This window comes from Octopus bimaculoides, chromosome 8 (genome assembly GCF_046866305.1).
Source record: "Octopus bimaculoides isolate indiv1 chromosome 8, ASM4686630v1, whole genome shotgun sequence".
NCBI classification, from domain to species: domain Eukaryota; kingdom Metazoa; phylum Mollusca; class Cephalopoda; order Octopoda; family Octopodidae; genus Octopus; species Octopus bimaculoides.
This window is the reverse complement of record NC_142935.1, coordinates 76,654,594-76,677,191: the sequence shown is the minus strand read 5'-3', so window position 1 is coordinate 76,677,191 and position 22,598 is coordinate 76,654,594. Positions and strand designations below refer to the sequence as shown.

General features: G+C 39.8%; 1 protein-coding gene and 1 pseudogene across 1 annotated transcript in view; both read left to right on the top strand.

The window, feature by feature from the left end:
• The first annotated feature begins 14,464 nt into the window (after nt 1-14,464).
• LOC106871810 (cleavage stimulation factor subunit 2) overlaps nt 14,465-22,598 on the top strand; it is a 53,266-nt gene continuing 45,132 nt past the window's right edge. The window contains exon 1 of the mRNA XM_089356682.1: nt 14,465-14,612. Coding sequence (XP_089212808.1) covers nt 14,543-14,612 — 70 coding nt within the window. The 5' untranslated portion in view covers nt 14,465-14,542. The remainder of the gene's footprint in view (nt 14,613-22,598) is intronic.
• Nucleotides 21,238-22,020, top strand: LOC149134454 (uncharacterized; annotated as a pseudogene).

Here is a 22,598-nt window from a genome sequence, read left to right as displayed (position 1 = left end):
CCAAAGCCTTGTGAGTGGATATCATACTCGGAAACTGAAAGAAGACTGTCGTATATATTCATATATATATATATGGAAACCACCTCCCCCTGTGGGATGAAGTTAAAATAATAGACAGGGAACAACACTGGAAAATACGAAAACTAAAAGAAGCAGCACATATGCTAGGACACAACAACCTCCTAAGCAGACCGAGTGCAGATATGAATAGCATATGGGAACCGGTATTGAGGAAGGATAGAAAAATAATAGATTTATAAGCCTTAAAATTCACCCCATAATTGCCTACGGGCATATGGCGTAGTGGTTAAGAGCGTGGGCTACTAACCCCAAGGTTCTGAGTTCGATTCACGGCAGCGACCTGATTAATAATAGTAATAATAATAATAATATAATAATAGTAGTAACATCGTTAGGAATGAGAACCCAGGTTCGAAATTTCCCCAAGACACCTGACGAAGGCTGGAGGGTATATCAGCCGAAACGTTGTGTTAACAACAAACAAGATGAGGACAAATATCCGTCAATTGTAAATAATGTTAATAATTCCTCATCTCTTAAATATAGAACTGTAATATATATATTTGTGTGTGTGTGTTTGTACTCCCGGCATGTACTACCGATGTTGCTGTGTTTACGTTCCCGTAACTTAGCGGTTCGGCAAAAGGTACTGATAGAATAAGTACTAGGCTAACGAAGAATATATCCTGGAGTCGATTTGCTCCAGCATGGCCGCAATCACATGATTGAAACAAGTAAAGCAATAAAAAAAACTGTACCATTTTAATACCGAGCAACGCTATGTATCTCTGCTAGTCTATCTATAACTATAGTATAGCTGAGTTTGTGTGTGTGTGTTGCATCTATAGAAATCCACATTTTCCACTATTTCGTAAAAAATTTTACATCAATGGAATTTTCTCGATGTGAACTTTCCAGTGCAGTAATTAGATTTTTAAAATTCCGTTTTTGTGTGATTTAATGGAGATTTGGCAGTTTTTTCTAGCAACTTTTATATTTCTTCCCTTCTACCTGGAACAGCGTTCTTACACACGCGCTCAACATATAATATAGAGAGTAAGAGTAAAACAGGGAGAGAGAGAGAGAGAGAGAGAGAGAGAAAGTGATACATACAAAGTTATAGATTAAACTTTCCTCTCAGTATTCTTTACCTATTTTTCATAACATTGATACGTAAAAACACACAACCACACATACGTGATCTGTGACAACAACATACACATTGTTCCCGTTCTCTATTCCTTTCTCCCCCCCCCCTTCCTCTCTCGCTCTCTCAAACACATACACGTGCAAGTAAACACAATCATTCACAAAAATATAACTCATGCTCGTCAATGTGGCATAACTACAAAGTTGTACCCCCGACTTTGGAAGGTAATAACTTTCAGAAAAATCAATAGTTTTTTTTTAATGAAATTTTCTATGCATATATTATTTATTATGTAGATTCCGAATATACAAAAATTTTCGGTGAAAGTGTTTTGGGGGTGGACAATTTTCGGAAATTCCAACATAGTCCACTTAAATTCCTCTTAACTTCCAGGAAAATGAATATTTTTTTGTGAAATTTTCTACAAATATACCTTGATGTATGTACATTTCGAGCATGTAGGAATTTTGAAGGAAACAACTGCAGGTTATTTTTGAGAAGTGTTCCCCACTCGGTGGGGTTTCGGAGCAAGTCGTCCATATTTGTTTCATTTTTCTCTATTATGTGCGTATGTGCATCCGTAGATTTCTAATGAAGTAATGGGCAGTGAAGAGAAGCCACCATAAGAAAACTTTTAACTACCTCTATTCCTTTCTCCCCCTCTCTCTACCTCTTCCTCTCTCGCTCTCTCAAACGCATACACGTGCAAGTACACAATCATTCAGTAAAATATAACTCATGTTCGTCAATGTTTTGTCAATATACCACGATTTTCACTAGGGTGTTAGGGTTAGGGTTTTAGGGTCAGGGTTAGGGGGTTAGGGTTAGGGTTTAGGGTTAGTGTTAGGGTTAGTGTTAGGATTAGGTTTAGGATTAGGGTTGGGTAATCGTGCGGGTGTTAATCTGAAAAATTACAGATATGTGAAAAGTACCGACCCTGCCATCTATTATAACTTTTGTTGTTCTGTTTAATATATACATAGATTATGCCTCCAAAGAAGAGAGTTTGCTGGGGAAAGAAAGCAACCGGTTTAAAATGACAGCAACAGACTGCAGCAATTCACCACATTCCAGAAGCTACTTTGAACATAATGCAAAATGGTGCATCAACATCTTCTGCCCAATCTGATAGAATTCTAGCAAAACTGTGTAGCAACAGATCGCCAGCAATTGCTTCATCACAAATTGCTGTCCTAGCTCCTGCGAAAAGGGATTACCCTGCTATGTATAATCAGGGCAGCGCAAAAAGTTGTTTTGCACAAGCATTTCTATAGCCAATTAGATGGATGAAATTTACGTACGCTTAATAATGTTACGCAAAACAGCCTTCAGACTTTCCCTATCAATTTCATCGTCGTTTGAATTATGAACATATTTACATCATAAGGGTTTTTTCGTTGTAAGGCTGTCTTTTTTAGTTGATTTTCACCTAGCAAGACTTATCGTAGATGGCGTAATAAGTTACACCCCGACAAGGTCGGGTTATGCTGCTAGTATTGAATAAAGAGTAAGTACATGCAGTTTTTCTGTATTTTTAATTATCTGTATATTACAATATATAGTTTATGCTACGCTAATATGTATAAAATCCCTTTTGAATAAATTTTAGAATTTATGTACAAAGTGCGCCAAAATATTTTGGCTTCTTGTAAGGTGCGCCGTGCGTAAAAAAAGTTTGTGAGCCACTGATTTAGTCAGTTATTTTTCTGCTTTGATTGTCAGTATACCCGTATCCATACACATGCACACAGATATTCACAGAATCCCAAACAGACGAGGCAATGAGGGAGCGTCAACGTTGTCGCTAGGCCTTTTAGAAATAAAAGCCAAAGAAAGCCTCACCTAAAGATGAATACATAGGACAACAGAGTTATTGATAAACAAAAAGCCGGGATAGTCACAATCGGACCACATTTGATTTCAGGTCTGTTATGAAGCTAAACAATAACAACAATAGTACAAATACACAACAGACTTATACATATGTGTGTGAGCGCGCATGAGTGCGTCGTGTATATGTGAGCTTGCGCATGCTTCGTGTGTGTGTGTGTGTATGTGTGTATACATGTTTGTGTGTGTATATACTCACACACACACACACACACACGCACACACACGCACACACATACATACATACATACATACATACATACATACATAAACAGCAGAGAACAACCTAAAACATAGATTGGGGTAACGGAACTCACATTCAAAAACCATTATTACACACATAAACATTCATTTGTCAACCTCGACCAAAAATGTGCTTCGGCTTCGTCGAAGCTTATATGGCCCTTGTGTGAGACAAGTCCTCACGTATTCCAAATTACGTGATCTCTTGCAGATAATGCGCAACCATACAGAAACGGGAGCTTCAAATCAAAGATGCGGTGCGACCTTTGTTTGAACGAAGAATTAAGAATTTGACTCAAGGTACCAATAAATTTTTAACAAAAGAAATGAGCTGTTAACGCATTGTATTCATCCGGCTAAGTATCTGTTACGCAAAAACAAGCCTCCAAGAATTTCGATCTGGTTCAAGAAAAAACATTGGTTTTGAAATATTTAATTAATATATGTATATGTATATTTCAATTAATTGATATGTTTCAATACGTGTGGGTGCGTGTCAATATGCGAGTATATGTATATTAGCATATATACATATGTATACATGTATGTATACATGAATATTTAATTCTGTGCATCTATGAAAGTAGATGTGTATATATGTACTCCTCAGCACAGGCGCATGCAAAATGAACACACGCATATACACTCACTGTTTTTGAAAACATTAAAAGTATTCATTAAAAGCAATACTTAAAAATATCATTTTGGAACATTGCTTAAACAATGACGCAATTTCATGACTTCAATTGTATGGAGTTTGTGGCGCTTGAAGTAGCCGTTTTCGCACGTGTCATTCATAACATTTTTAAACAAAAAAACATAAGGATAAGTGTTTCTTCAAACTTTCATTCCATATTTGCAAAAACATTTAGACAGTGGAAAGAAAACCAACCAGGCTCGGTATACCAGTTGATAATCGGTAATATTGGGGGACACTTCAATTAATTGTTGTTCATAAATAAGCTGAAGAACTTCTGTGCAATGCATTTTAGATGGTGTGTTTTCTTCTGTATTCCGGGATTTTCTAAGGTGTAACTACTTTTTAAACTGATAACACTAATTTATTAATTTGTGGTCAATATTGTCTTTGTAATGTTATATTACAAGTTTGATACTGTTCTCGTCAAATTCTGAATTGTTCATCAATTCTGAGAGAAACTTGAACCTTTTCGCAATCTGTTCATATGGCTCAATCCTCTTGCTTAATTGAATTATCAAGCAGTCATAGACTTGATTTAGAACTTCTATGCTATATTTTTCAGCCCCTTTCAAAGAAGCCCTATCACTTGTTCCATCTGCAAATTTCTTTGTAACAATGCGTTTGAAAACATCAGAATAACTTGAGGTGATATATTCACATAAACCTTTTGCTACTGATTCATAGTGTGCATTCCTGTCGACTGAATTTTCTCGTAGTTCTTTAGCAAATGAAAGCAATGAGGCTAACAGAAAGTAATCTTCAAATACATCAGAACCCAGGGTTTGGAGTTTCTTACTTGTTTTGTTAAAACGCTCCATAACTTCTTCCCAAACGACTGTTAAAACAGCATATTCCAATTTTACCAACTCGTGATATAAATTCTTTGCATCTCGCTTACATTCAGGCTTCTCTTCTGAGTTTTCAAACATACATTTGAGAATTTGTAAAATATCCCTATATCCATTTTTAATTGCCCAGCCTGCTTCATGGTGTGCAGACCATCTAGTTACACTTAGGCTCTTTAGAGAAAAGACTAGATTTCCCTGTGAGTTCAAAATCCCCCATCTTCAAGGAGTTTCAGAAAAGAAAACATACAGCTGCTGCAAGATGCCAAAATAGTCAACAACGTCAGGTACAGTAGACACTGTTTTTTTTTTTTTACCAAAGTTGAGTGAATGGCTTGCACATGGTACATAGTCTGCATATCTGTTAATGTTTTTAAGAAGTGCTTGCAGCCCTTCACTATGGAAGCATTATCGTACGACTGACCACGGATATTTTCAAGTGAAAGCTTATGCTCCTCCCCCCACCCAGAAATTGTTATTTTGTTGAACAAGGTCGTGGACGAATGTTTTTTGTTTTTTTTCTATTGGCAAAAATGCTAAAAATCTCTCACAGGGTTTTCCATTATAACAGCATCAAACCACAATTACCAGCTGGTCAACATATGTCATGTCAAAAGCGGTGAGCTGGCAGAAAAGTTAGCATGCCGGGCGGAATACTTAGCAGTATTTCGTCTGTCTTTACATACTGAGTTCAAATTCTGCCGAAGTCAACTTTGCCTTTCATCCTTTTGGGGTCGATAAATTAGGTACCAGTTGCGCACCGGGTCGATCTAATCGACTGGCCACCTCCCCAAAAATTTCGAGCCTTGTGCCTAGAGTAGAAAAGAACATGTATCATGTCAGGTGTAGAGTCAACAATAATTGAGTAGTGTTTGATTCATCACCTCATCTTTCACGTGTTTTCCCATGATTTCTATCAATTCTTCACACACAGATTTGGATAGGTAAGTAATATTTACTTTTTCATTTTTACATTTCTCTAAATGTTCATGTAAAAATGGGTCAAACTCCGCAATTAGCTCAATGGCCCCCATGAAATTTCCATTGTCTGGGGAGCCCCACTTTTCTTCATGACCTCTAAATGCTAAACCTCTTTCACTTAAAAACTTTATAACTGCTGCAACTCTTTTTAGTACTTCAAAATAGTACAGCAGGTTTTTTTTCTCAACTGTTCCTCGAGTTGCTGATCCACAGTGTTTCTATTTGATTTTCGTGTTAGCCGGCTCAACATCGCTGTTATGTTCCATGCTGTCTTCATGATTTTCTAGAGTTATAAGTATATTCATCCAATTAGAAAATCCACCCGTTGTAAGAGAAGAGTTTACTCTTTGAGTAAACTAACCAGGATCTCATCACAGTCTGAACATTTTAAAAACTTTTTTTCGAAGTTCTTGTTTGAGAAACTTCGATTTTGCTGTTTGTAAATCTTGTTGGATTCAGTATATACATTATCTAAGGCGGTAAGCTGGCAGAAACGTTAGCATGCCGGGCGAATTGCTTAGTGGTATTTCGTCTGTCTTTATGTTCTGAGTTCAAATTCCGCTAAGGTCGACTTTGCCTTTCATCCTTTCGGGGTCGAAAAATTAAGTACCAGTTGCAAACTGGTGTCAATCTAATCGACTAGTCCCCTCTCCCCTCAAAATTTCTGGCCTTGTGCCTAGAGTAGAAAAGAATATTTCTAATTTAAAGGCGGTGAACTGGCAGAAACGTTAGCACACCAGGCGAAATGCTTAGCGGTATTTCGTCTGTCTTTATGTTCTGATTTCAAATTCCACCGAGGTCGACTTTGCCTTTAACCCTTTTGGGGTCGATAAATTAAGTACAAGTTGCGTACCAGAGTTGATCTAATCAACTGGCTCCCTCCCTCAAAATTTCGGGTCTTGTGTCTAGAGTAGAAAAGAGTATATACATTGTGCTTTTTTGTTTTTTTTGAGAAAAAAACTGATGTCTTGCATTAAACAGTTTTGTATGAAATCATTATTAATTGTTACGGGCCAGTTTGCCAGGTCACGGTATTCTTTGAAATCACTAAATTTGCTTCCTGTTTCCTGTTTCTGCTCTCTCTTTTCTTGAAGTTCTTGACCACCGTGATCAACATCTGCACCAAAAGTGTCAACAGTAGGTTGATTATTACTAAACAGAGCACTCATGGTTTGTGCACTACCATTGCCTTCACTGGTGCTTGCAAGGCTTGTTTCAGTTGCAGGTGATGACAAACTTTTACTTGACATTGTAAAATAGCTTGATAGTTTTTGACATTTAGAAACTTCGTTAGATTGTTTTTCCTTGAGTTGGCGTTTCTGGTATCTGCTTCAGTGCTTTCTTAAAGACATTGCTATTCTTCTTGGGCCTAGACCTCTGTGAAAAAAAATTAGGCGTAATATTTTCATTAGCCACAGTGAGGCAGAGATCGATCAAGGTAAGGGTCCACAACTTAATATATAGTCATAAATGAAGAATTGTTCATTTTGTACAAGGTGATATTCTAACAATTTTTAGAGGAGAAGAAATGCTTTGTTACTGAACAGATTGTAAGCCCAAAATTAGGAGGCAAACCCTTTCATTGGTCATTAAATAATGGTTTGAAAATAAGAACTCTTATCTCTACCGTGCTAATGTAGTAGTAGTAAACATATTTGACAATGGGAGGGGCAGGGTCGAAGTTACCAAGATAATTCAAGTAAAGCCAATTATCTGCGAGTCGTTTGTACTTTTATTTTTTATGCTACTCCACACTGGCAGAAACAGCAGGTGAACAACTCTTGGCTGGTCACTGCATGTCTAGACTCTGCATAGGAGTGTGATATGACGTCCACTAAGACTGGTAACAGCAATCTGCATGGCAAAATACAAAAACGAAAAAGTTGATAGAATAAAAGAATTAAGTTGCTTCAGAGGGGCCCCTCTGGGATTAAGGGCCCCTCCGGGATTAGGGGCCCTGAAGCTTAAGCTTCATTAGCTTTATGGTAGATCTGCCACTGCAGGTTGACGGTCCTGGACGTGAACGGCAGTAAAGGTGGCGCTTATAGACTAGTGGCGGTTTATGCCCAAACAGGGGCTGGAAGGCCAGATTTCTTTAGGCGTCTAGAAACATTCTTAGGAACGTCTTGCACTTTAGTACTAGTGGGGGATTGGAATAGTATTTTGGACGCACAGAAGGACTGTGTGGGTTTAGTACATAGTAGAAGTAGGTGTAAAAGCCTCGAAAACCTGCTCAGGACTTTCCAGCTTTCTGACAATTACCGACTGGATTTCTCTGATGCGCCAGTGTGGACAAGGAACAACCACAGCGGGTCATCCAGATCGTATTTTAGATAGAGTATTTGTTAGGTCAGAGGATAGGGATAGCATAGGTTGTCCACAATTTAAATTGGCCGGCTATACAGATCACAAATTTGTGATATGCTCAATCGATTTAGATAGGACCCGTAGACAGGGACCTGATTACTGTGAGTTGAATGCGTGCTTACCAAATCGCAAAGACTACAGGGACCGGATTATCGAACTAGTTAAGCGGCAGTTGACGGGAGCTATCGTCAACAACCGGTGTAGGATCGCTCTGAAGAGAGCGATTAGAGTAGAAACGCGATAGCGTTTAGCAAAAACTTAGCAATAGAAAACAATAGATTAGAGGGAGAACTAGTTAGTAAACTAGAAGAGGCTATTAGTAAAGGCATTGCGACCGACGTGTTAGCGGCAAGAATGGTCCTTGACCATTTCTTTGAGGTGAAACACGAAGGATGCGTTGTCAGAGCTAAGGCTCGTACGCTAAAACACGAAGGAACTAAAGCCGTCCGATGGGCCCAAACGGTAAAGACGCGACGTGGAAACAAAACCACGATCAAGTCTTTGATAGATCAGGACGGACGAGTGTTACTCGGTCCTGAGCAGATGTGTGCGGTTTTCCAGCAGTACTTTGTGCGGCTGTTTAGGGAGGGTGATAGGTCGACGACGGTAGCGAACTTTACTTCGTACCTAGACAGCCTACCACGACTCTCGGTGACGTACTCGAGACTATGCGAAAAACCGATTACAGCCTCTGAAATACAGGAGGTTTGGATGGTCTGCCCTGCGAATTCTATGTTTTCATGCCAGATTTGTTTTGTAGCCTCTTGGTAGATGTCTACAGCAACTGGCAGCAGAACAGGAGAATTCCTTGTGCTGTTAGCCGGAGTGTAGTAACACTTCCCAGACAGGACGCCGACAATGAGGATGTGCTAGAGAATTTTTGGCCCATAACTCTGCTAAACACAGAGTTTAAGATTTTGGCCAAAGTGTAGGCAAAGAAGTTGGCACTTGTCATTGGTAATCTGGTCGGGGAGGCACAAACGTGCGCAATCCCGAGCAGGTCTATCCACAACAACCTCCACCTTATGCGATACATCGTAGAGAGGGCTGGAACCAAAGCTGGCTTCGGTGAGGCCTTGATCAATTTAGATCTGTCGAAAGCTTTCGATAGGGTAAACCATCGCTACTTGGAAGCCGTCCTTAAAGCGGCCGGTTTCGGACCCGTTTTCAGAGGCTAGATTACTGCAATGCACAGCGGCACCTGCTCGGTGACCAAAGTAAATGGCCACCTATCGGAACCGCTTAGTATCGCACGTTCGGTCCGTCTGTATGTACTAGCTCTCGAGCCACTGCTGCGGAAATTGGAAGTTAAGAAGCCTCTCTTTCGAAATTGGACTCGGGAGGGCAGTGTCTGCATACGCGGACGACGTCACCGTCATGGTGTGGGACACCTCCGAAGTGGAGACGGTCGGCTCCATTGTAAAGGAATATGAGTCGGTTGCAAGAACTAAAGTCAATGCTGACAAGTCGGTGGGATTGCGACCGGGCTCCTGGAGAGGCTGATCGATACTGTCGGACGGCATCGTCGGATGCTGGACTGACGGACCAGTGAAACTGCTTGGGATCTGGTTTGGTCCCTACCTCCAGGTGGATAAGAATTGGGAAGAAGTGACGAACAGAGTGAATTCTCTTGCCCAGAAATGGGCAGAGAGGAATGTGTCCCTGAAAGGTCGGGAAGAGGTGGCGAATGCCTACATCGCCTCTGTCATTATTTATCGTCTGACCGTTGTGCTTTGTCCCAGTTATTGCTTGATTAGATTGGAGCGTATCCTGTTTATTTTCTTGTGGAAAGGATGCGTTCCAATGGTCAGGCGGTCGGTCTGCTGTCAACTTCTTTTGTGCGGCGGCTTAGGCATGCCATGAATTTTAATGCGTAGACACGCATTCAGGTTGCGCCACCCGCAGTGATTTCTAGAAGGTGAATGTGTGTGGGCTCCGTTTGTGAGACACGCCTTTTCACAGTTCGTCTCGTTGACGGAGCTGCAGTCTTGGGTAGGCCGAGACTTGGCGCCTGGCACTTAGAATGTCGTCAGGCGCTCACTGTCCTCTACAAGTCGGGCAACAGGATCGGTGGCTGTTCCACATTAGATATTTACAGAGGATTAGTAAGGGGAAGTACGACGACGTCCTCGGGGAGACCCTAGGCGTCGACGAAGACGAATTGGCAAGTCTTTTCCGGAGGACTTTCCGGTCAAGGACTGTTATGGATAATTTCCAGATGTCTTTGGCCTGGCGGTGCTACCGGTTCGAGATAAACTCTACAGGCACGGATGTGATGTCAGACGGGATTGTCCGGGGTGCTCGCAGAGCGACGAAACCGTTCTGTATGCATTCGTTCAGTGTCCAAGCAGCGAAACTTTTTTTCCCACGAGAGTGCCGGACCCCAGTAATGAACTCATTTGCATACAGCCAATCAGAGCTCACCTTGAAAATCCACATAGTGTGTACTACAGTACAGCCAGTCAGGCATAGAATGGTGTATGCCACTCTGTGAGTGCAGCATAGCAGGTCTCACATAAGCACCCCCCACACACCATCCTCATAGATCTCTATATGAAGTTAACATTAGATACCTATTCTCAGACTGAGATTAATGATACTGCATGTACTCATTGATATATGCAAAGCGGGCGCAATACGACACAATGCCATATTAATTACGATGTTTCCTGATCAACACCAACATTTTTGTAGTAAAACCTCTCTCTCGGGCATTCAATCACAAATGATAACGAAGCGGCTAACATCTAGCCTTCGGCTGCCTTGGACCCTTCTGTCCACCACCCTGATTGGTTCTTATTTGCGCGGCAATTGTCCCCAGTTTTCTTCGCGCCAGGGTGCATTCCGTCCAATCGTGGCCTTCAGATAAGGTCACGTGAGAGCGAGTTTTTCTGGGTTTCCGGTGAGCCCTATTTCATCTATAAATAAGCCCGATCCAACGACGCCAGTCGTCTTCGATTTCAGATCTCTCACAGGTCTGGTCGCTGACCACACATACAGAACACAGCTCCAGCCAGTTTCCAGCGACGTCTTCACCACCAATGTACTGTCTACCATTGTCGTCCCTAGAAACTCCACCACCAGAGTACACACCAACAACAACAGTAACCGCGGTTTTATCTCTACACTGTATGAGTGGATTATTTCCACCACGAACAGTCAGAACTAACCTGCAAGAATATTCCGTTCCCGGTAACCGGTCACAGCATCGACGCTCAACCCACACATGTGATACCACAGCTCTGCTCCTTGGCCACAACTTCCTGCGTATGAACATTCTATATCTTGTGTAACTCTTATACGAACTGGTTTTCTCTATCTCAGTGTTTTAAGACTTTTTACAGTCTATGTTACAGACACTCTTTCTATGTTCTGTGTTCCTCTCACTCACACACACTTGTACTCTCACATATTGTACACACACTATTGCTTATACGACAGTCCGTCATTTCATATTGTTGTATACATACTCTTGTACACGAAGGCCTGACTTATCTACTGTGTTATTTATATATGCCGCATGCATGCACACAGACACTACAGTTTCACTATGTTAATAAACTTACTCTCTTTATGTATCTAACGGTTGTGTTTGTCACTCTCTGATTCTTTTCTACTGGCACTATGGCTCGTATCTCTCACGACGAGCCTTCTATGTTATATATTATGTTTTTTGCGTTCGACAATGCGACGCGTTAAAAGGAGCCTTTTCCGTCTCGTCGCCATTCTCCTTTGGTTCGCACGGTCGTTCGATTACATTTTAAATTAAGAATGTACAAAATCAGTCAAAAAATTAGGAAACTACACTCATTTACATTTTCTAGTAAATTACGCAAATTGGCAATGCTTATGGTATCATCGGTGAGCAGCTCTCCATTCACTTTATACACTAGATTTCACATTTGTCACTCCTATTAAACCCGTTTTGAACAGTTAGATTTTGCTATAACGCACATTTTCCACTGAACTCAACCAGAGTATTTTCACGACTAGGTGGACACTAGTTTGGTAGTTGAGCTCTGATTGGCTGTAAGCAAATGAGATCATAACTGGGGTCCGAAACTCTTGTGAGAAAAAAATTTCGCGTCCAGGCATTGCTGACTTGTGGAGTTATGTCGAACAGCTGCTGTCGCGTGTAGGACAGATCCGTCTGTCGTCTGAGTCCATAATGATGATTGCCTTGCCGCCCTCCTTTAATCGGGCTGGCAAGGCAGTTTTCCTTTGTCTGGTGGCTGTGGCGAAAGAGGTTATCTGGTGGACGAGGCTGAAAGGAATGAGATCAGAAACTTTCCTCTTTGGTAAAGCCCTCATCAACTTTTTCAAGTTTCATTTAAAAAGGAAAGTGGGGGTGGAGAGGGAGGTGCTATCCTCGAGTGAATTTATCAAAAGGTGGGTGAAAGTTGCAAAAATAGCAAGAGTGGACGGTACCACTCTCAGTGTAGACCTGTGAGTCGGAAGAAAAAAGTCGAAACGGGCTCTCGTCCTTGGTACTCAGGATGATCTTGGTGGGGTTCCTTGAATCAGGGCCTCCTGAATCATGGGGAATCCCATCACGATCCTTTTTTCCTCTCTTTGGATTTATTTCAAAACGGGGGCACCAGTTTTCATTTATGTTTTATGTAGTGTTTTTGGTACCGAAATACTTTCAAACTTCGTATACTTATCTATTTTGTGTTATAGAACAGAAAAAAAATGTTTGTATTCGAATTTATTTCATGTAAAAAATTGTCTTATTTCGATAATTTCTACTAATCACTGACGTCTATTCAGTTGAAAACAGTTAGCGCTGTAACGGTGTATATCGTATTAATCCCCTAACCCTAACCCTAACCCTAACTAGACTGTTAACCCTAACCCTAACCCTAAAACTAGAATCCGAACTCTAAAATTGTTACACACATAGGTACGCACAGCGTAATTTATTATATAAACAATATATGCGTATAAATTACGATTAAACCGGATGAAATATGTCACAGGGAATAACATTTTTATGACCGCCCAGCAGTAACTCTATTCGGCTGAATAGACGTCGGTGATTGGTTGAAATTACAGAAATACGACAACTTTAACATGGAATAACTTGCGATGTACGTTTTTTTGTTAAGAAGACTAAGAGAAAAAGATGTTTTATATGACACATTCTACCAGTGTCCCAAGTTTCAAAGTGTTTCGTTAAGAAAATACTGGTGCCCCCGTTTTGAAATGGATCCCTCTCTTTTTCTAGTGTCATATACTATGTATACTTCCCTTTTAATGTATACCGTGTATACTTTTTATTTTATCATTCCTTTATATGTAAACCCCCATACTTTATCTTTGTATTGTCCCCGCATCCTTCGCCCTGGTGGCAAAAAAAAAGAAATCATCATTATTATTATTATTATTATTATTATTATTATTGAGTGAGAGAGCAGTGCATGCCATCAAAGTGACACTGGGGTAAAATATATGAAGCCCAATATACCCATCATGACTACCCGTTTGATAAGGGTACACCAGGTACATGCATCACAACCATGTGTGCGCGACATGGTGATCTCATATCAAGATAATCAGCGCATGACCTTGCAGGTGGGGGTCCAGCTAGAATTTTCTTCGGGTCGAGTAGCATACCCCGCTCAAAAGGCCCCTGAATAAAGGTTGTTTAAGGATGTTGAACAAAACACCCATGTTTCATGAGGTGAATTATCCAAACCCCAAAGAATTCCTTTCGACACATGGCTATGATGCTTCTCCAATATTTCTGCTCGGAATCAGAGATGCACATATCGTCAGCCACTAAGAGACATACTCAACTGGTTATGGTCAAACATCTGACAAGCAAATCTGTGGTATTGAGCAGAATATTTGTTGTAACCCATCTTTTATACCAAGACAAAACAATGTACACAAATAACACTTCCAGTCAGAAGTCACGAGAGTCAGTGCCTGGTACAGATTATTATTATGAAGGCGGCGAACTGGCAGAAACGTTAGCACGCCGGGCGAAATGCTTAGCCGTATTTCGTGTGTCTTTATGTTCTGAGTTCAAATTCCGCCGAGGTCAATTTTGCCTTTCATCCTTTCGGGGTCGATAAATTAAGTACCAGTTGTGTACTAGAGTCGATCTACTCGACCGGCCCCCTCCCCAAATATTTCGGGCCTTGTGCCTAGAGTAAAAAAGATTATTGGAATTATTGTTGTTATTATTATTATTATTATTATTATTAAATTTAAAACTATCATTATAAATCTAAAATGCGTATTTGCAAAAGACTTTCCTACATATTTTAAAGATAGAATTGATAACTGAATTGACCTGAAAATGATACGAAACTACCATTGCTTCTCTTTATTTCAACAATGGCGACGCTATTACAACAACCTAATCCACCTCTCACAGCTGCAGAAAGAGCTGCACGATCAGTATTTGGTAATATTTTTATTTGCTTTAATTATGTATGCTGGTGCTTGAGATTTTTTTTTCAGATGTTTAAGTTGTGGAAGCATTCCCACTTTTATAATCATCTCAGTTTCCTTTATTCGCCTTCGGATACTTGTTCTTTAGCATTACTTGTCCTTTTTCTAATTATTGGATCCCAGTTTCGCACATATTTTCTCCTTATTTATTTTTCTAGTTTCCCTATCTTCAAAATGCTGTCTTGGCTTTTTTGCAAACCAGGGAATGATCACGGTCTCGATTAACATGATATAGTTTTTGGTTTCTAATTTTTATTTTATATCACATTTGGGGAAGCGAGTCCTTTATATAAAACTGGCTTGAAGAAATACAATATTCAGCCGAACAGAATTTCATACTCTTCAGTTCAAAATTTTTTTAAAGTAGCCAAAAATAAAAACAAAAGTATTGCGCCTAAATTACTCACACACACAGTGCAATCCGCGTTACGGAAGTAATACGTTTGTGAAAATATTGTCTTAACGGGAAGTCTCGTTATTCGAAAGTAATTTTCCCCATTTACTTTCATGTTCTAAAGCAGTGCTCCGCCACCGGTAAGCCGCTGCACATTAACGTTAGAGAATTCTTCCAACCACTCGAGGTTTTTCAAAACATATAGTTGTAACATAGTCTTTATGCTGATGATGAAAATCGCATTCATTTTTTTTCGTTTCTAAAAATTTTTAAATGAGAAAAGCATTTAAAATTATGTAACTTTACCTAGTCGAAGCTTCGATTACCGAACATACCGAAAGTTCTGACTGTTTGTCCCTATGGGTACAGCACACGAAACCTTGACGTCGTCTCCCGATCTGTTAGAAATAACAATCAAATCTTCCTTAAACTACATTTAAAAAAAGGAAAGAAAAGTTGGACGACACATTGTACCAATGTTAATTGACAATCAATCGGTTTTGGTCTCGAGAAAGTTAAACTATAAGTTCGGCAACTTCCATAAAACATGTTTATTTCTTTACTTAGTTTTTCAGCTTACACACAGACCTCTACATACGTGCCATGCAGGCATACATACATCCATACATATACAAATATACATACATGTGTATAAACACATACAAACAAAAATGCATAAACATAAGCAATTCGTGAAAACATAAAACGTATATTCATGTATGTACTAGCTTAAAAGCCGCTCTAAGAAAAAGGGGGAAAGAACACGGATTTTTTGCGTGGAATCAAGTACCTTGACCTCCTAATGTGCCGCAAACCGTTTATTTTTCTTCGGAATAAAGGGTGGGTAGGAAACCTCCCCCTCTCCCTGGAACCATTGGAAATTTTTTTTTTTTTTTTTGTTGAATGAATTACGGTGACTTCATAATATGCCACAAAACCCTGGAACTTTTCGGGTATCTCCACCCCATTGAAAATGAGAAATATCAGTACTTTTGGTTATCTCCCTCAACTAAAATTGTTTAATCTATATCTATAAAACTCAAAAGACTGTGTATGTGTATGCTTTTTTTTTTCATCCGATTTCGATGATTTTTTTTATTAAATGGCTAATTTGCCTAGGCAGGTCACTGCCGCATTACCGATGCCTAGAGATACGCCCTTCTTGGAGAAAAATAGATAAAACTGAAAGGATCCCCCCCACCACTTTTTGCTAAAAAAAAGGCGAAAGCTGCACGTGAGAAAGGTTTTTACAGGAATGTCCAATTTTTATAATTTTGGTGTCAAAAGGACCGTCATGTTGCGACATTTCAGACAAATATTTTAGCACTGCCTTGGGGCCTCTGATTTCCAAGAAAATTGCGAAAAGCTTTGAAAAAATCGATTTTTCGCATTTTTTGCATTTTTGCAAAGTTACACAGTAAAAAACTTTTTACTGGAAAGTCCAATTTCCTTAGATTTTGTGGCTAAAAAACCACCATGTAACAGTGGTTCTATCAAGTATCTGTTCTATGTCCAAAGGCATCCCTGTGCAACAAAGAACTGTGGAAAACAGAAAAAATTGATTTTTTTTTTTCAATTTTTGCATCTTGAGAACAGCCAGAGAGTTTACTTCTCCAGCTCTAATGCTGTTCAGTTGGTACAAGAACTCAAAGACACCGCACTCACCACCTTCTTCAAACTATGCACCAATGACCCCTTCACCAAGACCCTCCTGTATCCCCAGGTTCCATCATATTACATTTAGAAAAAGAAAACACACATTTGGGAATCAAGGACAACACATCGAGGGACAGCCAGACTAAAAATCTTCCCCCACCTTTGGAAGAGTTTACACAGTTCACCCTAACCAACAGGAGTGGTTTTACTGCTGCATGAGGTCAAGGGACCGACATCTTTCGACAACCTGAAAAGCTTCAACGGTGAAGTTTTTGCTACATACCACAAAACCTGCCTTAAACGCAACCTGCTAGAAGATGGTGCTCAATGGTACGCAACAATAGTGGAAGCAGCTACAATATGCTCGGTGAGGTGTCTTCGAAAGCTCTTTGCAGTACTACTGCAAACATGCGAACTCATTGATCCTGTAACCTTATGGGAGAAATACAAGGAAGACCTTTCAGAGGACTACCACCACCAAGGACAACTTCTGTTACCTCATTGAACGTCAGTTTCAACGATGAATTCTTCAACAGAGCACTCATCGACATTGAGGACAGCCTACTTACTACCGGCTGTAATGACCTTTCATTTTATGGTCTACCGAAAGTTAGTAGAACAGGCTCACACACACTACCAACAGTGGTTATTCAGGAAACAGCCTACGATGTCGATGCTCTTCAACAATACATCGACGAAAATGAGCCAAAGTTGCTTCAGGACCAGCAGCACAAATTACAGCACTGTCTATGCTTCAATTTGTGAATGCAAAGGAGGTATTTTCCTTTTAGATGCCCCAGGAGGAACTGGTAAAACATTTGTGACTAAACTCCTCCTTGCAAAAGTACGCCAGCAAAAGGAGATCGCTTTAGCTGTAGCTTCTTCCAGAATTGCCATGACTCTACTGCCCCAGGGTAGGACAGCTCATTCGACCTTCAAACTCCCGTTCTATGCTTCTGTGTCCAACTCAGCCACCTGCAATATTACAAAAGTCTCAGACAAAGCAGAAGTGCTGTGAAGGTACCAGCTCATTGTTTTGGACGAATGCACCATGGCACATAAAGGATATCTTGAAACGCTGGACAGGACCCTGAAAGACATCAGGGGCTGCATTAACCCCATGGTGATTTCAAACAAACCCTACCCATAATTCCAAAAGGCACCAGAGCCAACGCTGTAATGGCTTGCATTAAGTTATCTTCCTTGAGGCTGGACGTGACAATTTTGACTCTTACAACAAACATGAGGGCCCGACTTTTTGGCGACAACTTATCAGGGGACTTCTCCAAGCAACTTCTCACCGTTGATGGTAGAGTTCCCTCCGTTGCAGCTGGAGAGATGGCTGTTTCACATGTAGGTACCACTGTGGACAACCTTACGACTGCTGTTTTCCCTGATCTGCACATAAACTACCAAAACCTGAATTGGCTGTGCGAAAGAGCCATATTAGCTCCCAAAAACACATTTGTTGCAAAACTCAATAAAAGCCTACTGCGAAGCCTTCCTGGAAACCTTCACACCTACAAGTCTGTGAACCAAGAAGAACCCATTAATTTTTCCTACAGAATTCCTCAATTCCTTGGACCCTTCCTGACTACCGCCTCATCAGCTGCACCTCAAAACTGGAGCTCCGGTCATGCTGCTGAGGAACCTGGAGCCACCACATCTGCGCAACGGAATACGCTTAGTGGTTAAAAATGTGCTGCCTCATGTTATTGAAGCAACAATTCTTATGGGTTGCAGCATCAGAGACAACATTTTATACCCAGGATATCTTTTACTCCATCACATAAGCAATGCCCCTGTCTCTTTCGTCAACTTCAGTTCCCTCATCAACTTTGCTTTGCCATGTCCAGCAACAAGTCCCAAGGCAACAGGCCTCCATTTAGGCCAACCATGCTTCTCACACAACCAATTATACATCAGCTGTTCAAGAGTCGGATGCAAAAAAAACCTTTTCATGTTCACCCCAAAAACCAAAGCGAAAAATGTCGTCAACTGTGAGGTGCTGTAGGCTGTCCAACATACTGCAGCTTCCATGCCGAACAGGTTTATGGTGAGTGGGTACTATTGTTGCCATACTTCCAAAATTACCTGTTTTTCTTAAGTCTTTTTATTTTGTCTGCTACAGCTTTTCAATCTCCTTGCAAATGGCTTGAGTTTTAGCATCACTGCATCCACTGCTTTTCATGTGAACGAAAAAGGACGTTTATACCCATGAACAGTTAACAATCCTTTTCAGGGTTATTTTACATTCAGTTGTTGCACCTCCTGAGATGCTCTTGTGGTTTCTCCAGGGCTTTTCACCCTGTTGTTACTACTTTATTTATGGTCTATGGAGAAAATCACTTCTTCCTCAATGTCAGTGTTTGCAACTTAATGCAAAAATTATTCAAAGAGATGTACAACAAAAAAAAAAATGGTAGAACCTATTAAGACCATTGCCGAGTATTTAATACTCGAGCAACGCTGGGTACTCCTGCTAGTCCTCAATAAAACAAAAAAGAAACAGGAGAAAAGTAATAAACATGAAAAGTGAAGAGATGAAACATCATTTTGAATCTGATAATATTTTCATAACAAATCGTACAAAACTGAAAAAATTAATAAACATGAAAACTAAAAAAATTAAACATCTTGCTGAATCTCTTTTATTCTTTTACTTGTTTCAGTCATTTGACTGTGCCATGCTGGAGCACCACTTTTAGTTGAACAAATCGACCCCAGGACTTATTCTTTGTAAGCCTAGTACTTATTCTATCGGTCTCTTTTTGCTGAACCGCTAAGTTACGGGGATGTAAACATACCAACATCGGTTCTCAAGTGATGGGGGGGGGCACAAACACATACATACATATCTATACATATAAATTTGACATGGGCAATTCTTTCTTGTCTTGGGATTCACGGTCAAATGGCTGGGTGGAATTGCACGAACAATTACACAGATGTGTAGAATGATCCAGTGGTGATGCTGGACTTGTATTTTTTTCATAGCTCCCATGGTTACCAGGATAATCTACCATAATAATACTCTTGTGTTTATGAACGAGAAAGGAAGGGATGATGTCATGCTTGGTAGTGTACGCGAAAAAAAATTAAATCAAGCCTTTGAATTCTGTGAATATATGTGTGTATGTAAAGGGGGGGGTGTTTGTGTGTGTACGTGTGTGTACGCAATGGAAGTGGGATGGTTCATCTTTGTTCGATTAGTATTTGAGTTTATTTTTTCATTTAGTTGAATCTTGGCTGTATAGTAGATTTTTTTGTTGATCAGTTATTTTTAGCATTTTGACAAAAAAAAGTCATTCTAAAATTGTTTTTTAACGTAAGCATGCCCAAACAAGTTGAATGCTTACACAGAGCAGGTTTTACAGCCACATCATCCAAATCGACTGGGTGAAACCGGGCTTAGCTGCTAGTGTTTCTATATATACAACAGGCTTCTTTCAGTTTCTGTCTACCAAATCCACTCACAAGGGTTGGCCTGAGGTTATAGTAGAAGACACTTACCCAAGGTGCCATGCAGTGGGACTGAACCCAGAACCATGTGGTTTGGAAGCAAGCTTCTTACCACACAGGCACTCCTGCACCTATAATCTGGTCCAACCCATGCTAGCATGGAAAGCGGACGTTAAACGATGATGATGATGATGATAACAAATCATAGCATGCCTAATGAGGAGGCCAAACGTCAACAAGGTATTGAAGTATTGAATCAAAAGGATCTAACCATTTTAATCCAATCTCGTCGTCACATAAACTCAACTTTTTAGTGGGGAGATAACCCAGTTTTTTAATGGGGGTGAGATAACCAAAGCCCATTTTTGGTCTGGAAAATGGGGTGGGGGTGAGGTGGAACCCTCAGAACCCCCCCATTGAGAAGTACACCCACATGATTTTCCCTAAGTGAAAAAAAAGAACTCAGATTTTTTGCATGGAATCAAGTACCTTGACCTCCTAATGTGCTGCAAACCCCTTATTTTTGTTCAGAAAACGGTGTGTGGGGAGGAACTGGACTGCTCCTATCCCAGAATCATTGGAAATTTTTTTTTCGTTGAATGAATTACAGTGACCTCTTAATATGCCACAAAATATATAGAGAATGTGAATTAATATGTTAACATTTATATTGTGTGTAGTCTGTGCTGAAAATAATTTTTCTGAAGTCGTAGTGTATGAAATGTGTGTCTCTGTATGCGCACACAGACACATATCTATAAATATATATATATACATATATATATATATATATATATATATATATATATATATATATATATATATATATATATATATATATGTGTCTGTGTGTATGTATATGTAGACAAGAAAGTACTTATTTACTTACCTTACTGTCAAATCATTGGATTAATCCCAACAAAATGCAAACCTTTTTTCTTGACTAAACCTTTCGCACCCAAACCTGATTTGGGTTTCATTTTTGTGTGAGGGGGATAGGAAGAGAGTGTGAGAGTGAATAAACGTTTTCTCTCTACAAAGAAGCAGTTTAAAATAAATACATCTTAATTGTTGTGTGAGAAAATATATATATTCTGATGATAAAATATTGTATCTTTTAAAAACATCCTTAATTTACAGACTATATCTTGTGTGTTTAAGAGGAAAAAAAACGTTTTCTCTTCCACAGTACTATGTGTGTGTGGGAGAGAGAGGGGGGGATCAGAATCATAAAAATAAGAAAGCATTTTCAGAGCTGTTCTCCGCAGAGCAACATGTCTTCTGCAAGCTGTACATTTAAGTACTATATTTGCATCCATAATTTTTTTGAGGATGGCGAAGAAGCTATTAAATTCTTTCAGAACCATGGTGGCCTGCCTACTACTGTGATATGTCCACGATGTCGGAGTGAATGTGTGTATAGAAAGAACCAGGAGTTACACTGTTGTCAAATCGAAAAAATGACATCAGTATGGCTATTCTGTATCAGACTTCCAAGGGTCCTTTCTACATTGTTCTTGGAGCCATATCATAGTGATGGAAAACCTGGAATTGTGTTCAACAACTACTGTGGACTGGAGATCTTTCTGTTGTGAAGTCACAAAAAAATTACTTCACACACAGGAACTAATAGGTGGTGAATCAATTGAAGTTGAAATTGATGAAACCGTAATTGTCTGCTGAAAATATGGGATGGTCAAGTTCTGAGACAAGTTTAGTTGTTTGGTGGAATAGAGCGAACCAGTGTTATTTTGTGCCACTTGTTAACAAGAAGCACGACAAAGCGACACTGGTTCCTTTGATCCAGGCATATATCAAACCTAGCTCAGTTATTTATAGTGATCCTTGAAACAAATTTCACTTGTTTTTTTAGGCAAGATAAAATTGCAGTATTTTTCATGTTCTGAAGGACCTAGTTTCCATAACAGTAGTCTCACTTTTTCATTGTCTGTCCAACACTTGCATTCTTCCTTGAAAGTTTCTTCATATCTTCTGAAGTACGCTGAAAAAGTTATACCTTCTTCTGGGTGATAGCTAAATTTAGTTATAGCATTCGCTACGCCATCTGGCAAAAATGAACTTGTGGTGTTTCCTGACTTCAACATCAGTTCCAGCAACTGATTGTGTTGTAGTTGTTAATGCATCTTCTGTTGCTTTTGCAACTGTAATATGTTAGCTAATAGGTCTTCCATAATTGATGAATTTTTTTGTATCCTAAAAAATTGTTAATGACCAGTGTAAGCTTTGAATCACTCTTTGCCACTTTTATAGCGTGATTTCTGTATATGTCACCTTAGTGTCATGCACTTATACAGTCTGATATATAGGACCACAAAACGGAGTAGACAGCAACTGTCTCCACTTGATGTATTCCCAAATACTCTGCCAACAACTAACCAATCCAAAACAACTCTCAACGAACTATAA